Genomic DNA, 13,218 nt, shown 5'->3' on the forward strand with positions numbered 1-13,218 from the left:
TAAATGATTTCAGTTTCATGTTTTTCATTAATTGCTTTGAAAATATATCATCCCAAGCGGAAAAACTATTTGATCTTTTGCAATGTAAACAACTTTACGTGAAGTTTGCCCTACAGAAGAAAAATGACTTTACTGAATTCAGTGAGTGTAGTTGCACTGAAAAATCGTATCTTAATAATTTTTGAAGAAACCATGAAAGAACAGTCAAACGATACAAATTCTCCACCAAGAAAAAGAACTAGAAGAAGGCCAATCAATTACAAAACCATGTATTTTAAATTGACTGAAAATATATTGCTGTCATTGAGAGAAAGATTTTCTTGCATTCAAGATTTTGCATTTTTTGAGCTATTGATTGATGTGAACATGTTTCAAGAATGTTCTGAACTTTTTCCAATGCATCATCTTAATGCTCTCCAAAACAAATATCCCAATATAATAGATTACAAGTCATTAATCAACGAACTGAAATATGTTTATCGTGACAGCAATTTTAGGAAATGCAAATCAGCCAATGCTTTTTTAGAACTATTTCATGAAATAGGATTATTATCTGCTTGTCAGAAACAACAAGGCTAATTCAACTTCTCCTAACAACACGTGTAACCTCTGTTTCAAATGAAAGAAGTTTCTCAGTTCTTGACCGAATTCAATCCTATTTGAGGAATACTATGGCTCAGGAATGGCTCTCATCACTAGCCCGAATAGCAATAGAGAAAGAAATACTTGTTGATTTAGAAAGAAAAAATGAACTGCATGACATGATTTTAGAAGAATTCACATTAAAACCAAGACGATTAGAGTTTATGTTCAAATAGGTGAGTTAAATTATTTCTTATTTAATCCATAATTTATTTATTGGCTGAATCCAGAGAACGGTACCCCTTACAAAATGGCGGCAAGAAGCAGGGGAAGGCAATGATTGACAGGTCGTGACTCCACCCACTCATGCATTTCCCCCGCTTCGCTTCAGGCAGATGTCACGTGTCAATCATGATGTCAAAATCTGAATTGAGCATGTGTAGACTTGAGAAGTTAAAGTTGCCACTGCCATAGACAAGAGAAATATCTTGTATTATATATTTTGATCCCTGGTCACATAATACACAAAAGATCAAAAGTGCAAAATACATAAAAACAATCAAGCTTGTCTTCGATATTCAGTCTAATTTATTTAATAGTCCACAACTTTTACTAAATTTAAAGTAATCAAATTGTAATTTCATCTTATTTTTCAACTTTCCCTAGGATCTAAAGAATTATACTAAGCTTAAGGCTTACCTTATCAGAATAAAAGTGAGGATGCTTTAATGACTGCTCCCGTAGTAGACATCTGACATTATCTAGAGCTCGAGTGACTGCTTTTGCTAAAGGACGCATGTTTGAACTTTCCAGTTCATGATTCATAATATTTGATCCTGCTGCTAGACACTAACAAAAAAATAGAAACCTTTCTTAATCAACCTCACAGTGCATTCAGATAGTGGTACACATCAGGGCTGTATGACTCTCAACATATGATCTATATGCATGATGGTTTATGCAATTTATAAATTTGTGTGTTTTTTTTTAATTTAATTTTCTACTAAATGGAACTTCATTTTAGAATTAATACTTCAATTTTAATTATGCTTTATTTAAAGAACAGATAATACATTCTGTTTAAAATATACATAGTAACTGCAAGGTAGCTTCATGATTTCTAACAATATTGTGGATTTTCACTTTCAAACATACCTCTTCCCAGCCACAATTTGTTATGTAAAAACTTTTAATTTCATTTCAGTGTTTTGCCGTTTACTTCTACAATGAACTGTATAGAAGTAAACAAATAAACTGAACTGTCCCAGACTAAGAATATAAAAAAAAAAAAAACCCACAAGGACTTACATAAGTTATAGCATGAGCAATGTCTCTCAGTGGTTTCTTTTATTTATTTATTTATTTTAGCATAGCCGAATTTCTTTTTGTTCCTAAATGTATTTAATCTTCTTTGTTTCGTAAAACATTGTGACAAATTTGTAGACTCATAACTTAGAGACTCAGAGGTTACTCCTAGCTACTCTAGATAATGTTTTATGAAAATAAACAGTTATTTTATTACAAAGACCAGTTAAGAACTTGTCTCAGGTGCATGTGATTTTTTTGATTTTTTTTTGGGCTAACTATTGTGCAAAAATATTTTGATGCAGAAATAAATTAAACAGCCAAGTACAAAAAATCATTACAGAAGAGAATAAAAAATATAACTATTCTAATAAATCCATCCCTATCAGTGTATATGAGAATTTCTGTTTGTTATATGTTATATTTTAAAATTAGTACTGCCCATTTCATGTATGTTTATAAGAAATCTGCTTATTTTAGGGTTGTTGTGTTGAGTTCAGTAGTGTTGGGACAAATTCATGATGAACAACATCACAACAATCAAAGAAAACAACAAGCAGGGACTTGGATCTTTGATCAAGATCTTCTTGCTTTCTTTAAGGGAGAAGAGGGAGTTTGTCACTGCATGCTTTAACTCTTGGTTTGTGGATCATACTGAAAGAAAGACTGACAACAGGATTTATCTCCTGTTATCAATGAATCCAAAAAGCCTGGAGTTTCAAGAATTTTTTTCAAATCTGCACTGCAAACTTCCACGTTTCCACTTCTGATCATCAGGAAGTGTGCACACCTTTTGTGCACATCCTGAAATTTGCACACACACCTTTCTTGTGCCCAACAGATCTGTCAAAATTGTTCTTATTGTTTCTTTGTCAATGTGTAACTGTTCTGTGATTGGTCGAATGCTCATCCAACAGTCTTAGCATACAATCTCAAATTTTTTCAGTGCAGAAACGGTGTTATTAAATTTTTGGTTTCACTAAAAATTTAATAACAATTTTTTTCTCTAAATTACAATCACTCATTTTCCTGCTGAAGGGTTAAAACTGATTCACTGAGGTACGGTTCAATCAAAACTTATCTGTACAGGAAAAAAATAAGCTACAGCAGGATACGAATGTTGTTGACATGTGCAGTAGTAAGGCATTGATAAGCAATGATTCTCATTTCATTTTAGCCAAACATTGCACAGGCGGTTCCCGCTTTACGAGTTCCCGGGTTGGGGCATAGCTATTGATTAGAAAAATTAGGCAAAGCCTAGGGGCCCAACTTCACCAGGGCCCATAAACAGATGCAAGCAGGGGCTGCCCCTACATCTAAGCAAGGAATTCTTCTTATATCTAATCGCCAAAATGTAAACCCAGGTGGTGGCAGTCTTTATTTTGCTTTTACAAATGCAACTTTGTATAGTGATTAGACACCCGTTTGGTTACTGTACTGTATGCGTCATATCGTATGGTGTTCGGGATTCCCAAACTTAACAAGAGGACGGGGGGATAGGCCCCATCATATACGAAAATTTAGCCGTATACGGTGGTCAAAAGTTGTTAGTTGAGTAATTTCAATTCAAGTTTAAGTCACTATCAAAACAGCAATTGATATACAAAAATGTATTTTGTTTATTATTGCTATTTGTATTTAAAATATAAAGTTTAAAATTAAATTAATAAAAATTTTAGTTAAAAATGGATGAAAAGAAAAAAGGAAAGAGTGGAGCCCAAAAAAGGACAATGAAGAAAGCAAAAGAACAAGCAGTCAATAAATTACCTAAATTAGATCATTTCTTTACAAAACACAGTAATATTAGTAAAATAATAAGAGGAGTTTACTTCAACATAGTACGTAGAACACTTCCGAATGATACCCTCCAGAAATTAAAACAAAAAAAAATGAAAAAACGACAACTTACCGGTACATTAAAGTAAAATATAAATAATTAAATAATCAATTTAACACAATTCAAAATCATTCATTCCTGTGATCACAACATACGGTCGAAAAGCGTTGTCAGCCTCAGGAAGGAAAAATCGTTTTGAATATTTTCGTTAGATTCTTTTAATTTGATTTTTAATTGTTTTAAATTGATTTTGAATTGTGTTAAATTGATTATTTAATTATTTATATTTTACTTTAATGTACCGGTAAGTTGTCGATTTTTTCGTTTTTTCCGTTTTAATTTCTGGAGGGTATCATTCGGAAGTGTTCTACTTACTATATTGAGGTAAACTCCTCTTATTATTTTACTAATATTATTATCAACGTAGAACATATTGAGTATTACAGCTCTGATTCATACTATCTAAAAAACACAGTAATGAATTATGTCCAGAAGAAGGTAAAGAAAAGACCAGTACTGAATTGGAAAATGCAGAAAAGAATGCTGCTGGTGTAAATATATCTGCAGATCATTTAAATCAAGCAGGGTCATCAAACAAAAACAATTCAACAATGATAGATATGCCTTCGTCGGAAATTAGTGTTGAATGCACCGTTTATTCCCTCAAGTGATCTTGAAGAATGTGGACATCAACATTTCCGATGAAACAAAGAAAAACATTATGAGATTCACCTCGGAGACCTAAAGGACCATTTACAAGGGATCCTGAACAACAAAATAGAAGTTTTAGTGACGCACGCTACTATTCTATTGTATGGTCCAGTTCCTCATTTGTGGCTGTGCTACTCCGGACTCTATGAGATTGGAAAAATCTATCTTTTCGGATAAAAACTCAATGTTTTTCTTAACATCATATCGAAGTATGTCCTATACATGAAATGTGGCAAAGAATGCAACGATTGATAAGGATCTTGAGGAACAAGTAAGATACAAATTTTCATTTTGGAAAATGGTACTAGAACGGTTAGTTCAGATAACACTTATGTTGGTTAAAAGTTCTTTAGCATTTCGTGGTCATCGGGTAGGATTTTCGGAAGATTACAATGGCAATTTTTTTTTTTTTATCACAGTTCGATTAATTTCCTACTATGATGTAATGAAAAATTATTAATAAACCATCTGGTTCAGTAACTTATTTAAGCCCCACTATCCAAAATGAATTGATAGAATGTTTAGGTACCAAATTAACAAAATAAAAGTTACACTCAAAATTAATTCAGCACCATTCTTTTCACTAATTTTGGATACTACTCAAGATCTCAACAAAAAAAGATCAATTAAGTGTTATTGTACGACATGTTCACATAATTTCCGATGAAAAGGAAAAAGTTTCGAAATTTGGAAAAATTTCTAGGATTCTATTCATTCAGCAGAAATTTCTGCTGAATGATAGAAATTTCTAGGATCATTCAGCAGAAATGATGACGGATAATATAATGAAAATATTACACGAACTAAATATTCCAATTGATATGATGGAGCTAATGCGAAGAGTGGGGTTTATAATGGTGTGCAGTCACACATTAAAAGAATCCAATCAAACACAGAGGTTTTTTTTTTTTTTTTATGTAAACCTCAAACATGAGAGGTATAGAACCTATAGTACTTAGTTGTTGTTGTTTGGTTTTTAGGAGCTTTAGCAACTAAGGCCATATGGATCCGGGATATGCGGTGATCATTCCCTGACCTTTCTGCATCCTCCGTATTTGGTGGTCACGGGCTGGAACCCCGGTCTAATGAAGAAGCGTGTGTGTGCTATGCACTGCTCCTCCTGCCCACCTGGCTATGGAGAGGCCATAGTACTTAGTACCGTGCTTGGATTGGAGGTTGAGAAGATGAAAGAAGATATTTGTTGACATTGGACTTGAACTTCTGTAGACTATAATTTTCAGGAAATACATATGAAGGAAGGTTGTTCCAGAAAATGGCAGCTGAATGAATAAACGAGGAAGATGAAAAGTTGGTTCTGTAAGTTTGAAGTTGGACAGTAAATGGATGTTGGCTGGTGGCGACACGTGTTCAAACTGTTTTGAAAGAGAGAGCGGGAATTATAGAAGCCAATTCAGAAGAAAAGTGCCCATGGAAGTATCTGTAGAAGAGGTATGCATCAGAAACAGTACGTCTATAAGACAGCGAGTGGAGAGATTCTGTTAGAGATGAATCATTAAAAAACCTAACTGCCCTCTTCTGAATGGAATCAAGAAGCCTGAGAGAGGTTTTGGGGGCACCACCCCAGATGCAGGAACAATATTCCATGGCAGGGCAGATTTGCGATTTATACAGAGTGAGCAGCTGTTTGGAAGAAAAGTAACGCAGAGAGCGAAAGAGAAAACCAAGTTTTATAGAGGCAGAGGAAGCAATATTTGTAATGTGCTTGTGCCAAGAGAGATTAGAAGTCAGGACGCCCCCCCCCCCAAAAAGAGATATATCATTTTTCCTAGAAATCGGAATGTCACTAAAGATAAGCATAGGAGCAGAAGAATCCTTTTTTGCGAGATATAAGACAAGACTGAGTTTTAGAAGGGTTGAAATCAACTAAGTTGTCTTTGCCCCACTGGAGAATTACCTGAAGATCGGCATTTAAGGAATTGGTAGCAGATTTTCGAGATGTTGAAGCTGATTGGACAGGGCAAGGTTTCTCAAAATGGAAAGTGGAATGCAATGTGCTATCATTGACAAAACTATGAATAGGATTTCCAGTCAATGGAAGTAGATCATTAATATACAAGAAGAAAAGAGAGGGGGGAAAGAACTGAACCTTGGGGGATACCGGCATTAGTGAAGAAGTTAGAAGACAGCGAGCCATCTACCATCATCCTCAGTGAGTGATCAGAGATTAAACTGAATAACCAATTACAAAAAACAGTTGGCAAACCATATGATGGAAGCTTGTTTAGAAGACCTTTATGCCAAACAAGATCGAAAGCCTTTGAGATGTCAAGAGCAACTACTTGTGTTTCACCGAACCTTTCCATTGAATTAGTCTATAAATGGGTAATATAAGCCAGAACATCACCAGAGGATTGACACTGACGGAATCCATACTGGCAATCGTTGATCAGACGGAAGGTTTCTAGGTAGTTTAAGAGCTGGCGGTTAATTGATTTCTCCATTACTTTAGAAAGAGTAGAAGTAATTGCATTGGGATGATAATTGGATGGGAGGGATTTGTCACCCTTTTTAGGAACTGGCTGGATGTGGGCAAATTTCCAAGCAGAAGGAAAAACACCTTTGGAATAAGAAAGTGAAAAAAGGCGACAAAGAATAGGAGTCAGGAGCACAGGTTTTGAGAACAAGTGGAGAAATAACATCGGGACCTGGAGCTTTCTTAGCATCAAGATTCGTCAAAATCGTTCTGACATCCTTTTGATGGAAGACCACAGGAGGCATTGAATGGAGTGTGTTGGGAATGGTGGGAGCTGTTTTACCAAGATCATTAATATGAGTTGGAAGAAAAATGGGATGCTAGCTTTATCCTTGGCTGAAGTGAAAACAGAACCATCTGGTTTGGACAGAGGTGGGAGCAGAGATGGGCAAAAGATGGGTGGGAGCAGAGATGTGAAACTTTTGCCCATCTCTGCCCATCTGTAAAATGAATCTGTTGTCTCTACCGGTCTCCCAACTCCACTAATCACTTGGAGCTTTTTTACTTCCTCTCTTTGCAACTTGACTTTCTCCAGTCCAACTTTCCTAACAGTGAGGTGATTTTAATGTTCACAACTTCAGCTGACTTCCGTTTTCTGGTCACACTGACCCAGCTGGTAGAGATACTGAGAGTTTTCCAATTACTAATGATCTTGCACAGATTGTTCATTTATCTACAAGATACCGGACTATCCTAATCAAACACCTTGATCTTTTTCCCACAAACAACCCTTCTAAGTACACGTTTGAAGTGAGAGGACCTTTAGGCACTTCAGATCACAACTTGGTGATTGTCTCTTCTCCAATGGAGCCTTTATCTCATGGTTATTCCCAACCTCCTGTTGTTTGGCGTTACAAGAATGCAAAATGGCAAGGGACCAGAATACTCGGCTACCATTGGGACAAGAAGCAAGTTTTCTACTCTTAGCTTGTTCAAACTCTAGTGTGGACTGATTAATAACTGCTTTACAATTGTTGCCAGCTTTGGTGTAGGCAGAAAATGAAGTATTAGAAACAAGCCAATTAAGATATGCAACATTCTTCTCTTGAAGAGCCTTAGCACATTTTTTGGAAAACCAAGGTTTAGATAAAGGACGAGATTTTAAAGTGGAGTGTGGGATAAAGGATTCCATTCCTGCAAGAATAATTTCACTGACACGATCTGAGCAAATGTTGACATCAGAAGTTTTGAAACAGTAATCCGACCAAGGAAAAGAAAAGAAATCTTGCAGGACATCCCATTTTGCATTCTTGTAACGCCAAACAACAAGAGGTTGGGAATAACCATGAGATAAAGGCTCCATTGGAGAAGAGACAATCACCAAGTTGTGATCTGAAGTGCCTAAAGGACCTCTCACTTCAAACATGTACTTAGAAGGGTTGTTTGTGGGAAAAAGATCAAGGTGTTTGATTAGGATAGTCCGGTATCTTGTAGGTAAATGAACAATCTGTGCAAGGTCATTAGTAATTGGAAAAGCCTCAGCGTCTCTACCAGCTGGGTCAGTGTGACCAGAAAAGGGAAGTCAGCTGAAGTTGTGAACATTAAAATCACCAAGGAAAATTACCTCACTGTTAGGAAAGTTGGACTGGAGAAAGTCAAGTTGCAAAGAGAGGAAGTAAAAAAGCTCCAAGTGATTAGTGGAGTTGGGAGACCGGTAGAGACAAGAGATGAATTTTACACAAGGAGGTAGAGAGATTTTAAGCCAGAGAAGATCAAAGATAGTAGATTCCAAATTGCCAAGTCTCTGACAGGGAATATCAGAACGGACATATGCACAAGTACCACCTTTGAGGCGAAAGAAATCATACAGCGAATAATTTGGGCATCTGTGATGAGCAGTAATTGAATCAACCAATAACTGAGATTCTGTCAGAAAACGTACATGGGGGTTTGGCAGACTGCAAGTGGAAATGGACATCGTTAAGATTAGAATTGAGACCACGTATATTTGTGAAATGAATTAGGAAGTGCTTGGGAGGTTTAGATCTTTTCGCAGATAAGCTTGCTCTATTAGTTTGACAATTCATGGTGTATTCAATAGTAAGAAAAAGTGGGTGGGACATGCTGTATGAAGTAATGAAATTTTTGGATATGGCGTACACATGGTAAGAATATACCCAGATCCTTGACATAACATGGCCTTGACAAGGCTCCCTGCATACACACTACTCGGACTCCCTCCAGTCACTACCTGGCAGAGTAGAGGTAGCAAGATTATACACTAGCTGATCGGGAAGCCTCCTAGAGAGTTACCAATAGGTTCAGTCCGGTGTACTAACTAGATCTCTGCCTGTGAACACCATTTTAGAGCTGTACCTTCGAAATGTAAGGAAGATTGGATCCCGCCGTGATGTTCATCATAACCTTAAAAGTCATCACATACTGCATGATGGAAGAGATGGGGAAGGGTTGACTGGAACTTGGCTCTGGAGACAAACATTGGTTCCACCACTTCAAACCTCCAATAAGCAAAGTGGTGGTATTGCACCAGTTGATGAGAGTCATCTACCACCTAGTACTGCCTGGTAACATAGAGGGACAGCATTCCTCCATGTGGTGTTGGCGCCACACCCCAACCCGTGCTTATGTTGGTTCACACCTGGGTGGTCACCCACCATGTACTTGTGCATGGAAGTTATACCCAGGATTACTAACAGTCCCACCATCGTGAAGGTGCAAGAAGAGGATTTGGCTGTCACAGACCGTCCGGACTTCGCCGAAATTGGGTCCACTTAACTTGAGTGTCACCCGAATATAAGTTCCATCAGCGTTTTAGACTCCCAGGTAGCAGCAAGTACAGCTTGTCTGTTATATCTGAGAGAATGTCTGTGAGAACCTCAAGGACCGAGTACATTCACTGTGCAAGTCACAATTTAAATTTAGTTATTAATAATAGTGTAAATTGTTATAATAATGTTTGATCATTTTTCAACATTGTTCAAATTTTGTATAATTTTTTTTGGAAATAGTACAAAAAGATGGGATCTTCTTTCTAAATTTACTGAGGAATCTGAAGTTACATTAAAAAAGCTTAACCCTACTCGCTGGTCTGGTAGATTACAGCTGTGAAAGTTCGTTTTGCAGATATTATAAAAGCTTTGACAGAAATTAATCTTAAATCAACTAAAAAAGCAGACAGACGAAGTGCGTAGAATAATGAAGCAAATGATGACATTTGATTTTGTATTTTCATTTGTATATTTTTGAATAACGTAAAGTGCAAAATTAATTATCTTCAAAAAAAAACTCTACAGAAACATGATATAGGCCTTGATGAATGCACTTCTGTATTGGACCGAGTCAGTAAAAATTTACAAAACATTTGAAATTCATACAAACAAATTAAATACGAGTCACAGGAAACTGCCAAGGAGTTTGGGGTAGATACCAAATTTGAAGACAAATAACAACGTAGAACAAAAAGACAGTATAATGAATTAGCTTCAGATTTTTAAGTGTTTTTTTACTGTTTTAGACAAAATTATAATATAAATTAAAAATCATTTCAAAAGTATGAAATTAGTAAAAAATTATTTTGTAAAACTAGAACCGAAAAAGATAATAATTAATATGTCAAGTGTTGATATATTAATTGAGTGTGAAAATCTCAAAAAAAAGTATCCATCTGTACTCTATCCCCTCATTTAGTAAATTATGAATAATAAAACAATAAAAGAAATGCTGTTGGTCAAAGTAGACTAACTGTGCAATCTTCCAATATTGGCTATTGAGCATAAATATGCCAGTAAAATGGATTTTATTTTATTTTTATTATTATTTTTTTTTTATGAAAAGACAAACACGAGAAGTATTAGAACCTATAGTACTTAGTACCGTGCTTGGGTTGGAAGTTGAGAAGACAAAAGAAGATATTTGTTGACATTAGACTTTAATTTCTGTAGACTAATTTTTAGGAAATACGTATGAAGGAAGGTTGTTCCAGAAAACGGCAGTTGAATGAATAAATGAGGAAGATGAAAAGTTGTTTCTGTGAGTTTGAAGTTAGATAGTAAATGGATGTGGGCTGGTGGCAGCACGAGTTCAGACTGTTTTGAAACAGTGAGAGGAAATTATAGAAGCCAATTCAGAAGAACAGTGCCCATGGAAGTATCTGTAGAAAAGACATGCAGCAGAAACAGTACGTCTATGAGACAGCGAGTGGAGAAACTCTGTTAGAGATGAGTCATTAATTAACCTAACTTTCCTCTTCTGAATGGAATCTAGAAGCCTGAGAGAGGTTTTGGGGATACCGCCCCAGATGTGGGAACAATATTCCATGGTAGGGCGGATTTGTGATTTGTACACAATGAACAGCTGTTTGGAAGAAATGTAACGCCGAGAGCGAAAGAGAAAACCAAGTTTTTTAGATGCAGAGGAAGAAATATTTGTAATGTGCTTGTGCCAAGACAGATTAGAAGTTAGGGTAATCCCAAAAAGAGATGTATCATTTTGCCTAGAAATCGGAGTGTCACCAAAGATAAGCATAGGAGCAGAAGAATCCTTTTTGCGAGATATAGCATTAGCATTAGTAGAGGCATTTGATGCAAGAAAGCAAGCTTATGCAGCATCAGCCAAAAAAAAAAAAAAAAACCCACTTCCACTTCACCCCTCTGTTCGTTCCAAATACCTGTCCAGCTGAGCCTTAAACTTATTTAGGCTATCAACCTCCACCACAAGGGATGGAAGTCTGTTCCACCAACCAACCACCCGCTGGCTAAAGGCAAATTTCCTCACGTCTATCCTACATCTGTCTTTCCTCAATTTGAATTTATGCCCTCTCAGGTGATTTTTCTGAGCTAGAGGAAGAATCCCATCAGCATTGAGCATGCTTAAACCATTCAAGGCTTTATACATCTCTATCAGATCACCTTGCTGGTGCCTAGTCTCCAGACACTGTAATTTGCAAAAATAAGCCTTTCTTCGTAAGAGCACCCCTTTGTTCCATTCACTAATCTTGTTGCCCTTCTCTGTACTCGTTCCAGCAGCTCTACATCCTTCTTGAAATGAGGCCTCCAGACCTGTATACAGTACTCTAGGTGTGGCCTGACCATTGCCTTATACAATGGAATAATCACCTCCTTATCCCTGCTGGAAAAATTCCTGTATATCATTGACAATACTCCATGAGCTACTCTTGCAGCCCGTCTGCACTGCTCAGAGAACTTCATATCTGCCTGCACAATCACCCCCAAGTCCCTTTCATTCTCTACCACTGTCAGTGTAGTACCACAGAGTTGATACGTTGCTCTGGGGTTGCTGTTTCCCATGTGTAGTACTTTACATTTGTCAATGTTAAACTTCATTTGCCACATCTCAGCCCATCTGCTCAACCCTTCCAAATCCTGTTGCAGCAGCATAGTGTCAGTAGTGTCCTTGACAACCCTGCCAACCTTTGTATCATCTGCAAACTTGGACATTAAGCTTGATATACCATCATCAATATCATTTATAAATACAGAAAACAATAATGGACCCAACACTGAGCCCTGAGGGACTCCACTAATAACATTAATCCACAATGAGCAGTGTCCATTGATTACCACTCTCTGCCTTCTCCCCCTCAAACGCACCTTTATCCATAGCAGCAATTTGCCTCCAATGTCACACTTCTCCAATTTGTGTAGCAGTCTTCCATGTGCAACAGTATCAAAAGCCTTTCTAAGATCCAAGTATATAATAACAAAGTTATTCCCTGCATCCAGTTCTTTTGTGACTGCATCATAATATCCAATCAAGTTAGTCAGGCAAGACTTCCCCTTAACAAAACCATGCTGTGTCTGAGCTATAACTGAAGTCTTGTCTAAATGATCCTGCAGTGCTTCTTTAACCAGTGCCTCCATTAATTTTCCTGGAACAGAAGTTAAGCTCACAGGTCTATAATTACTTGTGTCAGCCTTTGATCCTCCTTTGTGAATTGGGGTCACATTTGCACATTTCCAGTCTATGGGTACCTCCCCTGAGTCCAAGGAAGCTCTCATAATTATGGCTAAGGGTTTGCTTACTTCCTTTGCTGCCTCCTTTAATATAACTGGATAGATCCCATCCACCCCGGGTGCCTTTCTTGTGTTTATCTTCAACAGTTTCTCCTCCACTTTACTCCCAGTTATTTCAAGATTCTGTAGCTTACTGCTAGAGTTGAATACACCTCTGGCATTCCCCTTCCTGAATAACTCCTCATGTGTGAATGTCGATGCAAAATATTCATTTAGTTTATATATAAGACAAGACTGAGTTCTTCATATAAGACTCATTCTCTTCATATAAGAGAATGAGTTCTTCATTCATATAA

General features: G+C 36.8%; 1 protein-coding gene across 1 annotated transcript in view; it reads right to left on the reverse strand.

Annotated features, from left to right (window-relative positions):
- The window catches only part of LOC150085745 (lateral signaling target protein 2 homolog), a 430,079-nt gene that overhangs the window by 379,987 nt on the left and 36,874 nt on the right, over positions 1–13,218 (reverse strand). The window contains 1 exon segment of the mRNA XM_090374675.1: positions 1,282–1,431. Coding sequence (XP_090230801.1) covers positions 1,282–1,431 — 150 coding nt within the window.

This window comes from Mastigoproctus giganteus, chromosome 5 (assembly GCF_048544385.1).
Source record: "Mastigoproctus giganteus isolate SK-2022 chromosome 5, ASM4854438v1, whole genome shotgun sequence".
Taxonomy (NCBI): Eukaryota; Metazoa; Arthropoda; class Arachnida; order Uropygi; family Thelyphonidae; genus Mastigoproctus; species Mastigoproctus giganteus.